General features: G+C 45.7%; 1 protein-coding gene across 1 annotated transcript in view; it reads left to right on the forward strand.

Moving 5' to 3' along the window:
• The first annotated feature begins 640 nt into the window (after positions 1-640).
• The window catches only part of ppm1e (protein phosphatase, Mg2+/Mn2+ dependent, 1E), a 136,369-nt gene continuing 124,163 nt past the window's right edge, over positions 641-12,846 (forward strand). The window contains exon 1 of the mRNA XM_043718162.2: positions 641-921. Coding sequence (XP_043574097.1) covers positions 740-921 — 182 coding nt within the window. The 5' untranslated portion in view covers positions 641-739. The remainder of the gene's footprint in view (positions 922-12,846) is intronic.

Here is a 12,846-nt window from a genome sequence, read left to right on the forward strand (position 1 = left end):
CCACATGTGTCTATGGGTGAGGCAATAGCAAGACTGCACAGATGTGCGTCTGTGGGCAAGATCTACATGGGCACATGATTGTCAATGGTGAAACTACATCTGCACATGTGTGTCTCTAGGTGAGACTGTACATGTTTGCATGTGTGTCTGTGGACAAGACTGTAAACGTGTGTGTCTTTGGGTGAGAGTGTACATGTATGCAACAGTGTCTGTGCGTGAGAATGTACACATGTACATCCACGTCTATGGCAGAGACTGACATGTATACATGAGTGTATACGCACGACTGTACAGGTGTACACGAGTGACTATGCTGGAGACCGTACATGTGTCTGAGGGCGAGACTGTACAACACTGTACATGTGCACACGCATGTGTAAGGGCGATGCACATGCTCACGCATATATGTACATTACAGTGTATGGGTGATGCTGTGGGTTAGATCGTGAACGCGCACTGTGGAAAGAGACGCAGACGCGAACGCGCATCGACGAATGCTCGTGCGCGTGCTTTAGTGGATTAGAATGGGGCGCGCGGCAGTGGATGGGGCGCGTGTATGTGTGCACGGGGGGTGGGTGGGCAGAAGGTGGTGTGGCGCGCACGCCGGGGGTCGGGAGCGCGCACGCCCCCCCGATCCTGCCTCTCTCTCTCTCTCTCTCTCTTGTCTCTGTGCTCCGCTCTGCCCGGGTGAGCCGGCTGCTGCTGCGGATCCGCTCGGGGGCTCCGGGAATGCGAAGCGATGGCAGCGTCGGCCAACGAGGAGAGCGCCTTCCGCAGGTTCCTGGAGCTGCTGCTGCGCCAATTCCGGGGCCCCTTCGGCGAGGAAGACCCTGTACCCCTCCGGCCGGTCTCCAACCACATCACCGAGGAGGAGCTGGAGGGCGAGTGCTTGGACCTCTGCCTCCAGCATCTCTGCAGATAGTTAAGTACCGATCTTATTCTGACTTAACACCCACCCACACCCCCCCCCCCCCATCCCAGACCCAGTGTCTGCCTCCATCCACCCATCCCTCCCTCCCTTCCCCATCTCAACCTCAACACCCTGTAAGTGCAATAAATAGCAGACACTCTACAAAGTGGGAGAGAAAGAGACAAAGTACTTGGGAATCTGAGGCTAGAAGCGGAAATTGGGCCGAATGTGATTACATTAAGTTTTTATTCCTCTTGGAAATCAGGAGGTTTTTTTTTGTGGGGGGGGGGGGGAAGGTTTGGTGTTCCTTGGAGAGAGTGGCTGAGAGCATGAAATTGACCCTGAGAACGGTCCTGGCGATTGCGAGTGAAGTGCAGTTGGAGAGGATGCATCCAGGTGGCTAAGCAAGCCGAGTGCACAAAAGACAAGGGCTGCTCTGACGAGTAAAATGTCACACGGGCAAACGGGAGTTTGACATTGAAAAGCTTCTCTGAGTAACCCCGAGAAAGGGTTCGGAGGAATTGAGGTAGCTGCGTAAACTCCCATCGAAGGAATTGCAAAGAGAACAATAAGAGAACGCAGCAGCAATATCTAAACAAAAGGCATTCTCTGTATTTACCGAAGCTTATCTGGAACACTTAAATCGGATGGGATCAGGTTTGACCCGGGCTGGGGAAGTGACCGATTAATCTGCTTTTAGCTGTTAGACAGGAAAGCCCAGGGCTATTTCTGAATATCCAGACTGCGAACCGAGGGGTTGGCAGCGGAGCTGAAGTTACCAGACACTGTCAAAGTTGCACCGCAGAATTTGTTCCTTTGTCTTACATTTTTTTTTAAAAAAGCGATGATTTCTTTTTGTCGCTGTACACCGTTAGAAACCTCCGCCGGGCGATCTGGTAAACGTTACAGCTGCTTTCTGCTCTTTTACCTGGTGGAGTCGGGGCTTGGGGGGCGGAAGCGGTGATGTTTTTGATTTGCGAAAGAATTTGAACATGTTTCTTAATAACGGGGGCTGGGGCGGAGAGAGTGCGTTGGATTTGCTCGCCCCTTGTTCTCTGAGGTATCCCTTTATTGTTGTCTGTCTGTGGAAATTGCAATTAAGTTTCATTTTGTTTCATGTATTAGGTTGCACGTTGCCTGAGGTCTGAGCCTGGTGGGGTTTTTTGGGGGTTGGTGTCGGGTAGTAGGAAACTGCTTTTCCTGTAAGCTCACGGAGAGGGATGAAGAAGTGATGCTCGCATCAACTCGCTGGCTTTGCCCGGAATGACTTGGGTTTAGTTGTGAAAATGTGGGTGTATCGGTTTACCCAGGGCAAAGAACCCGGCCGGCCGTGAGGACTGAGGGTCCTGTAGCCTCCCAACACTGAGGGAGCACCTAGCTCTCAGAAACCTGCCCCCACACCCCAAAAGAGACAGGGAACAAATGATGGTGCTTCCCCGCTTATCCTGAGGGACTGTCAGGCGCGCTTCCGCGCTCCCTGCGCGCCCCCGAGTCTCCCCTTGCACACATACACGCGCTTCTCCTGGCCGCTGTTTTGTAGCTCTGCTTTGCCAGCGTATATTTTATTTCTTGCTTTTTTTAAAAATGTAAACCCAGTAACTTTTATTTTAGAGTTTCATTTAAAACGATCCCTTCCAGCCCTCGCCTCTTCCAGCTGCTTCATTTCAATTATTCAAATTTTAAGCTCACTTTGGCGAGTTCGTATTTTTTAAAATTCAAATCATTGGGGAATAGTTTTGAATGCACACTAGAAACAACTTTGAAATGTCAGGCGTAGAAATAATTTCGAAGGTGACAGCAGGTTTAAGATTCGTTATTTTCACCTTGACAACAGAATTGGTGAGGAAATGATGGTTTACTCACTGGCTAATAACCTCATTGGAGGGTTACAGCTGTGTTCGGCTCCTCTGTGAGTAAGGCACAGTCTGGACTGGTATTTATGCCTGGATATTAGCCTCCTCCTGTTTCTATCTCTCCATACGATGTCTCCTTCTACTTCAGGTATACTCTTTAACAGCTGTTTCACCTGCTGAGTTAGCTCGGATTTTGCAGTCTGATATGCAAATCCAGTTGCTGTGTACTTAAACTTTATGGAATTATCAGCCTGGGATTTTATGTCTCCAGACCAGAGATTTTGTTCTGTACAGCTTTGTGAGGTATGGCTGTTTCCCATCCCTAATTGCCCTGCAACTGAGTGGTTTGCTTTGCCACTTCAGAGGGCAGTTAACAGGGCAATCAATCACATTATTGTGGGTCTGGAGTCACGTGTAGGCTAGACCAGGTAGAGAGCAGATTTCCCTAAACCAAATGAGACTTTTATGACAATCGATGTGGTCACCATTAATGTGACTGGTTTTAATTCCAGATTTCGGAACTGAATTAAAGATTCTTGTGCCATGGTGAGATTTGAGCCCATGTTTCTAGAGTATTAACCTGGGGTCTCTGGAGGGGCATTGTCACTGTGCTGCCACCACCTCCATAGTGGGTTTAATCTCCAAAATCCTAGTCACCGAGTATTGCAATGATAGGAGCCCTGAGAGTCTTCGTATGTCCAAATTGCCCACTCAGCGTACAACAGAGCATAATAAATAAGGACAGAGTATTCCTTTCAGCCTGTCAAACCTGCTCCACAATTCAGTAAAATCAATCACAATTGGATGAGGCCTGGTCCATTTGTGGCCTCAATTCCATTTTACTGCCACCTGTCTCCCTGCAATAATCGTTGGCTGTCTGAACAGGATGGTAACTCTTATTGAAACAGAAACTCAACTGGTCTTGAGTAGCATGTGTGGATAAAGAGAATCAGAGCATGTGTCAGTTCAGATGAAACTTTAACTGTCTTTTTCTCTGTCTCTGTCTTTTTCTCTCTCTCTCTCTGTCTCTCCACAGATGCTGCCAGACTTGATTAGTAATCCCAGTATTTTCAGATTCCCTTTCAGTCTACAGTATTTTGTGTTCTGGTTGCTCTGAGACTATCCTCGGATTGAACAGCCTGCTGTGCGGAGTCTGCGTGGTGTAATGCTGGGGTTAAACATCAGCAGGGTGCACTGTATGAGGGGAGGAGCACCCAGCTTGTATTGAGCAGCAGTTTGGCAAGCTGCTCATTACTGGGTCAGGAGACACAGAAAATATTGCAAACACCTGGCAGCATCCATGGAGAGAGAAGCAAGAGTTAACGTTTCAGGTTTCATCCAAACGGGGCAAAGTTAGAAATGTATAAGGTTTTACGCAGGCACAATGAGAGGACGGAAGGTGCAAAAAGAGATGCACAAAGAGATGCACAAATTTGTGAAGGTTGTGCATAAAGTGGATAGGAAGGGCAGGTTGACCTTGACCGGGAGATCAGTGACTAGGAGGCATGGATTTAAAGTGATTAGTTGAAATATTTTAGTTAAAAAATTAGAATAGAGATGAGGAGACAATTTTTCACCCATTGGGTGGTTAGGCTTTTGCAACCCCCTGCCTGAAAAGGTAGTAGAGGCTTAATAAGAACCAAATTATTTAAAAGTCAGTACGTGTACTGTAACCTGGAGTGTTTTTAAAACTTCATTCATAGGATGTAGGTATCACTGGCCAGGACAGCAATTATTGGAGAAAGTGAGGACTGCAGATGCTGGAGATCAGAGTCGAGGGTGTGGTGCTGAAAAAGCACAGCAGGTCAGGCAGCACCCAAGAAGCAGGAGAATCGATGTTTTGGGTGTAAGCCCTTCATCAGGAATTCTAATGAAGGGCTTACGCTTGAAACATTGATTCTGCTGCTCCTTGGATGCTGCCTGACATGCTGTGCTTTTCCAAGACAGCAATTATTGCCCATCCCTAATTGCCCAGAGGTCAGACCAGTTTGCTGTAGGTCTGGAGTCACATGTAGGTTTGCCTTTGTAAAGGACATTAGAGAACCAGATAGGGTTTACCAGACAATGGTTCTGTTAGTGATTGAATTGAAATGCCACTATTTGCTACGGTGGAATTTGAACCTAGGTCTCTGAATTATTAGATGAGGGATAATATCATCAGACCATCCCCTCCCTGCAGACCAAATGCTGACAAATGAGATTGATTAGGTTGGGAGGCTCATTTCTTACCTGGTGCAGACTCAAGCGCCATAATCTTTCTCTGATTCTTAGAGCAAAGGGAAAAGTCTCCTATTGGATTGAAAGCAGGAGAGATTAATGACAAAAGAGGTGGCAAACAGTGACAAAAGATGTAATTAGAGGAGGTGTTGAATGACAGAAGAATAAACAGCTGTCTCCCCGGGAAAGCAGAAAAAAACAAGAGGAAAACCGAAAGTAAGATTGGAACTTGGAAAGAAAAGGTAATTCTCAATTAGACTGCACCTGATTGTTCTGAATTGGTGCAGTACCACACTGGGGTTTCCCACTGAGTACAGCTCTGGTGTTCATGTTGCAATCAAGCTCAGGATGATACCAGAACATAAAGGATCCCTTCAGGAAAGGTGAAACAGTCTGGGGCTCATTTCCAAAGAACCAGAAGTCTGAGAGGAGTCCTGATTGAAGGTTTTAAAACTGTATGGGGGCTTGTAAGTGGAAACCAAGACAAGTCACTAATAATAAAAGCTAGTCAACAATAAGTACCGTAGTGTATTCAGGAGAAACGTCTCTGTCCTGAAAGACATTAGAATGTGGAACTCAGTACTGCAGGACCCACAATCCCCAAAGGCAAGTGCCATACATCCTTCTGCACATTGATGTTTCATGAGTTCTGGTTGGTTGGATGCTGGGATTCTCACTGGCTCCTTCCACTGTTGGGCCTCCATCAGGGCCTGTCAATGCTCAAAATAGCTGGTACTTTTGCAGACTCTTCTCCAGATTGGACCATCTCCCCACAAGTCAGGAGAACATTGCAGGTTAACCTAAGGGAACATTAGCTAAACACTGGATGGAGCAAAGGATGGAGTTTCTGATAGGGGGGAGAGGAGAGTCATGTGGAATGTAGACACTAGCATGGACTAGTTGGGCCAAATGGCTAGTTCTATGCAAATAATTCAGTCTGATATGCAAATTGCCTTACATGCATACTGTTCATGCTTTGACTAATTTGTATTTGTTAGTGTCAGATGGGATTCTATGCATTTATCAGACAGTGCTATTCTTTCAAATACACTAGTGCACTGTTGGTCAGCATGTTTCTTTTTTATTAATTAAACAGATCTCATCTTATTTTAGTGTATACCTTCATTTGGAAACTCACGACTCTGTACCTTGCAGAGGCTGCACCTCCCCGTCTTTGTGCTAGAGGGCAGTGTGGGGCTGAGCCAGACAAGGAGTGCCGGCTGGTGGTGTGGGCTCATTGATTGTCCAGCAAGATGTGGGAGGGATCGACCCATTGTTCTTTATAAAGACCTGTTGCATTTCAGTTGCAATATTTCCCACAACCTGTTGCACCATCCCTCAACAATCTACACGAGATTTTCCACTTTGTGGGTTGAATTCTCTTTCTAGAGGGGAAGCTGAAATGTTGACTTCTAACATTTCAGTTCACAAGAGTGACTTGTGTGTGTGTTGTGCATAGGACCTAGAACACTACAGCATAGAAACGGGCCCACGATGTTGTGCCAAACATGACACCAAATTAAATGAATCCCTTCTCCCTGTCCTTGGTCCAGACCCCTCCATTCCTTGCATTTTCATGTGCCCTTGGTGTATCTGCCAACCCAACTTGCCCCTCACATCTCCTTGGAAATTTGCCCTTCTCACCTTAGTGTTAGCATATTTTAAATGACAGTCACAGGAATGAGCCTTGGATCAATGTGACCCTCCCCCAGTGCAATACTGAGGGATTGTCACATTGTTAGCAACACCAACTGTTGAGATGGTAAATTGAGGCTCTGTCTACCTTAATCATGGAGACAGAAAAGATTCTGTGGTACTCGTTCAAAGGAGAGCAGGGAGTTCTGCCACATGTCCTCCAGAATAGATTACCTGCTTGTTATCTTGTAACAAATCTGTCACAAATTGGCTAATAACTGCACTTTGTTAGCAAAATGTGCAAAGGGGGCCCACTCCAGTAATTTTTCAAGGCAAGTCAGAGAGATAGTTTCACATTTCTACAGCACCTTTTGCGCCCTCAAAACATCCCAGAACGGTTTCCAGTCAATGAAGTATTATGATGGGATGTAATCGCTGTTGTAACATGTAGGAAGTTATATCCACCCAAGAGAGTGGAGAGCATTTCTCAGTAAAGAGCTGCATCGTTGGCAGTGCTGCACTCCCTCAACACTGGCTGGCCAGAATTGCACCGTGCTGGGCCAGAGCTTGGACCTGGAGTCCCCTGCCTCTGCAACAAGCCTTTAAAACAGAAAGACTAGAATAATGCCGAGCAAAGTATCTGTTCCTCTCCCTGACCAGGGCTACTGGCCATTGGTTGATACTCCACTGCCTGGAATGAGCAGGCACCGTGCCTTTGGGGTTTATGACCTACCATCTATAACCAGATGGATCCATTTGAGGTTAACCTATCTGGGTAGTTGTCACTGAATCAGAGCTGCTCACCCATCTCTGTGGCTGAACTCTAAGCAAGGGCTCGAGTAAGTCAGGAGCATGAGGAGAATATCAGTGCCGGGATTGTTCCGTGTCTTCATGTAGAAATGGTTTGCCGTCTCTTGAAGGGAAACTGAGAGGAAGGTCCTAACTCATCTCTCTGGGCCTCCTCCATTTGCACCTTCAATAATTCTGCTCATGTTTCATGCTTTACTGGAAGAACAGAAATTTCTGCAATTTAATATTGGGAAGGCTAAAGCCAGAGCTAGGGAGGGAGTTCCAGGTTTTTGACCCAGCTGTAAGAAAGGAACGATGATATATGACAAAGTCAGGATAGTGAGTGGCTTGGAGGGGAACTTGTTCCCATGTATCTGCTGTCTTTGCCCCTCTAGATGGTACAGGTCACAGGCTGGAAGGAGCCTTGGTGAATTTCTGCAGTACAGAAATTTCTGTAGATGGTATGTAGTGTGGTCTGGGCATCAATGGTGAAGAGAGTGAATGCAGTGCCAATCAAATGGGCTGCTTTGCCCTGGATGGTGTCAAGCTTCTCAAGTGTTGTTGGAGCTGCACTCATCCAGGCAAGTGGGGAGTATTCCATAACACTCCTGCCTTGTGCCTTGCAGATGGTGGACAGGCTTTGCGGATTCAGGAGGTAAGTTACTCACTGAGGTATTCCTAGCCTCTGACCTGCTGTTGTATCCACTATGTATTTATATGGCTGTGCTGATAGGCCTTCTGGTCAATGTTAAACCTCCCCACCCCAACACACTGAGAAATTTAGTGATTGGATGCAAATTATTTGGGATTTCATTCCAAACTTCAGTGATTAATGACATTAGTTCATAAGGATTAGTCCATGTGGATTAGTTCATAAGTCTGCAAACATCGCTTGGTTAAAGGCAGAGGGAGTTTCTGTTCTTAGACATATCACACGTTTAAATGATCTGAGCAATAACCTGCAAATTCCACGCCCTCAGAGGTTAGAATGTTGTCACTGTCATAGGAAGCAAAACAGCTGATTTATGTGCAGAAAGCTTCCACAAATGGCAGAAGCATCAATCAGTGCACTATCTGCTTTGAGAATTAGTTAAGGGACAATTGCTGGAAAGGGCAATAAGTCCTGCCCAAGCTTGCTTCTTTGAAACAGTAGCCACGGGATCCATGTGAGAGGGCCTTGCTTTGCTACTTTTCTCCTGGGTGTGTCATGCATGACAATGTACTCAAATATCTGAAAAGGTGCTTTAGCCCACAATCTGTTGGCTCAGGACCAGTTCTCCCTAATTCCCAAGAGCCCTCGGGCGTGGTTTTGCCAACTCTTCCTGGGTGCACTTGTTGAGTTTTTATGACAATACCTTCCTACCCCAACCAGTCAAACAACATTTTAAAACCATAGAATAGAAAGGTAACAAATGAGGCCATTTGGCCCATCAGATCTTTGCTTGCTCTTTCTTACCACAGTCAGCTCCCCCACCCATGCAATCTTTGCTCTTTCGAGTATTTATATCCAATTCTCATTTGAGGGTGACTTGAATATGTACCACAGTGCATTGGAGATCCCAACCACTCATTCCTCATCCTGTTGCCACTTCACCTCAAATCTGTGTCCCTCTGGCTATTAACCCCTCAGCCTTGGGAAGGAATTTCTCTTCATTACTGCTTCTGTCCCCTTCTTGATTTCAAACCCTCGATCAAATCATTTCCCCCATTTCAGTGACCAATGAACACAAGTATGTGAGGAAACCATTAGGAGGTCTAGTAGCGCAGTGGGTAGTGTCCCTATCTCTGCACCAGAACCTCCAAGTTCACATCTCTTTTAGAAAAAGCATCTTATTGTTGCCAAAGAGGTTGATTGACGCGTTGTAAGCCCTTTTGATGGGTCCACGGTAGGTGGTGACTGTGGAAGTGTGTCCTGCTCAGCCAGAACCATGGAATGCAGTCGCCTCCCCATGTTAAAGGACTCCTTGTGCCAGCTCTTCCTGTGAACAAGCATTACTTCTGTTCCAAGGGACTGAGACACATGCAGAAACCACACATCCTGTGACCTTTCTGCTGGCTGTTGCTTGAAATCTTCTGGAGACACCAGGGATTATCTTTGATGAATTGGCAACCCCTCCTCAAGCCCCTCTCAAAAGTTCAAGCACAGTGTGGTAGATATGGTGCACTGTGTGTATGATCTACCAATCACAGGCACCTGTGTACCCTTACCTTAATCCTTACCCTAACCTTATCCTAACCCTAACCCTTACCATAACACTAAACCTTAACTTAACCATAACCCTTATACTAACCTTTACCCTCACCCTTATCCTTATCTTAACCCTTACCCTAACCTAATCCTAATCCTAACCCTTACTCTAACCCTAATCCTAAACCTAACCCTGACCATTACCCTGACCCTAACCTAATCCTAATCCTAACCCTAACGCTAACCCTTAACCTAACTCTAACCCTTAGCCTTACTTTTACCCTTCCTAAACCTTAGCCTTACCAAACCCTAACCCTTACCCTAACCCTATTCCTAACTCTAACCTAATCCCAACCCAACCCTTACCCTCACCTTAATCCTTATCCCTACCCTAAACCTTACCTTATCCCTAACCTTAATCCTAATCATAAAGGGCTAAAGACCGGAAAAGCCTCTCAAAGTACCATTTTGTTTTCTCCTTCACTGAGAAGCTGTAATAGGAGAATAAAGGAGACTGATGGTGCAGATTGTCCATTTGTGGTGTCTTCAGGAATTTGAGATGAATCATCAGAAAGCTAACACTAAGCTGAGCGGCTGTTTAAGAACATATGGAGTAAAAGCAAGAGTTGGCCATAATGTCCTTTGAGGCCCCTCTGCCATTCACCTTACCACATGCCTTAGCCTCTAGCTATACAGAACCGCTTGGTTCCTTATGGCTCCTTATGTATCCCTGTGGCCTTGGGCTTTATTTTCTTCAAGTGTCTAACCAATTTCTTTTGAAATCATTGCCTTGGTGCCAAGCCTGTTGTATAGGCAGTGAGTTCTGGGTCATTATCACTTGCTGCGTTAATGTGTTCTTCCTCACGGCCGCTCACACCCAAGATTTTAAACCCTCTAGTGCTTGTGAACTCCTTTTCTTTGTCCATCTTATTCAAATTTTGTACACCTCCTGCACCTTCCATCAGCCTCCTTTACTCCAAGAAAAAAAACCCCCAGCTTCTGTAATTGTACCTTGCCTGGAAATGTATTTTCTGACATCCTCAGAATGGGCTCTCTGGATGGAACCCAAGTCTTGTGCAGGAGCACGATCCCCTGCTTTGGAACATTGGAAAGTTCAAAATCTCAAGGTCACTATCATAGTTTGTCACACAAAAAACCAGGCCATCCATTCCCTTGAGTGTATTCCGTCGTGACAGACATTATCTATACTCTAGCTACATGCTTCTCTTCTCAATTATTTGTTTCACTGCTGATGGCCCAAGTTCCTAGCTCTTGACAGATGCTGCTAATTCTTAGTCACTGACACAAAGCTTTGGAGACAGCTTGAGAAAGAGCACAAGGCTTTCCTACATGACACAGTCTCTCGATGTATATTCAAGCCCGTTCTTCATTTGAGCTGAAGACGTTTTGTATGGCCAGGCTGTTGGACCATTGCGTGTTCCGGAACTGAGCCCAGTTCTGCGCCTTCACTTGGGAATCACTAGGGAGCAGTCAAGAGTGGGAACTCTTTTTATTTTACAATAATTTTGTGAGGTGTGGGTATCACTGGCCTGGCCAGTATTTAATGTCCGTCCCTAATTGTCCTTGAACTGAGAGGCTAGCTCAGCCATTTCAGAGGGCAGTGAAGATTCAGCCACATTGTTGTGGGTCTGGAGTCACGTATCGGCCAGGCTGGGTCAGGACAAACATTTCCCTCCCCTCCAGGACATTAGGGAACCAGATGGAAATTTGCTCCAGATTTTGGATACTCTCAGTAATGGGAATAGAGTGAAATTGTGCTGGGTCCGAGTCAGAAAAGCAGAGTCTCTGATGGTGTCAGCTGTTGCCAATGGTACATTAACAAATTCAGCCAAGTGACAGTGATGGTAAGTCATAGCTGCAGACTGCTAACTGAGTTGGAGCGTGCCATGATGAGGAATCATGGGCAAGCCATCATTCAGTGTCGAGATCTCTGTGTGACACGCTGCAAGTATGGTCAAGGAGGTGGATAGCTCTGAGGAGACCCAGCACTGCCCGCCCGCTGTTTACATAAAGGACTTCACACTGCAGCATGACAACTCAGTAAAGGCCATTCAGTCCCTCAAGCCTGTTCCATCATTCAGTGACCTCATGGCTGATTCTGGCTAAACTCTGTTTACCTTCGGCTCATATTCCTTTGTCCCTTGTTTAACATAAAAATTACGTATCTCTGATTTAAAATTAACAACTGATCTAGCCCCCAAATGCCATTTGTGGAAGAGAGTTCCAAACATCTACCACCCTTTGAGTGTTGAAGTGCTACCTAACATCTCTCCTGAACAAACTGGCCCTAATCCTCACACTATGCCCCTAGTTCTAGAATCCCCGACTAATGGAAATATTTTACCTTTATCTACCCTGTCTTTTCCTGTTAATATCTTGAAGACTTCGATTGGATCATCCCTTAACCTTCTAGCTTCTAAGAAAATAGGTCAAATTATTTAATTTCTCCTCATGAATTAACCCCTTAAGTCCTGGTATCATTCTTGTAAACCTATGTTGTACTCCCTCCAAGGCCAGTCTATCTTTCCTAAGGTGTGGTGGCCAAATCAGCTCACAGTCTCCATGTGGGTTTTAACCAGGATTTTGTATAATTGCTGCATAGCTTCTGCACCCTTTTACTTTGGTTCTCTAGATGTAAAGAGAAGATGACTTGAGTTTTTCCAGAACTAATTCCCAAAACTTTTCAGTGGCTTTTGCTGTACAAGGTAAGGCCAGTGTAAGAGGCTGAACAAGTTGAAAAATAAAAACATTTTTCACATATTTAATGTCATTGCTTTTTTTTTTGACACAGCTTGTGTTTGTCCACAAAACTGGGCTGGATGGGGGCTTCCTTATTCTTTTGAAGCCCTGCATATCACACCTTTGTGGGCAGGCTCCCTGTGATTTGACCAATCTTGGTTTGATTGTAGTTTTTAATTCCATGTTTGAGGGAGGGGGAGGACAAGATGGATTGCTTTTTAAAAGAGCTAACAAAGGTGAATGGTCACCTCTAGCAACGTAGGATTCTGAAATTTAACGTAGGATTCTGGGATTTAATGTAAGATTCTGTGATTTTTTTTTAAGTGATGTGATGCTAGAGAGTTGGAGCAAGACAGAAAGAGAATGAGTAACTGACACAGAGCCAAGGCAGAGTCCATTAGAAATGAAAAGGAGCCAGAGAGACAGCTTAGCACCAGGAAGTGAGAAAGTAGCAGATGGTGATACAGTCACAAAAGGACAAATGAGAGTCGGGG

This window comes from Chiloscyllium plagiosum, unplaced genomic scaffold (assembly GCF_037043375.1).
Source record: "Chiloscyllium plagiosum isolate Xiang-an unplaced genomic scaffold, Cpla_swu_hap1 HiC_scaffold_31, whole genome shotgun sequence".
Classification (NCBI taxonomy): Eukaryota; Metazoa; Chordata; class Chondrichthyes; order Orectolobiformes; family Hemiscylliidae; genus Chiloscyllium; species Chiloscyllium plagiosum.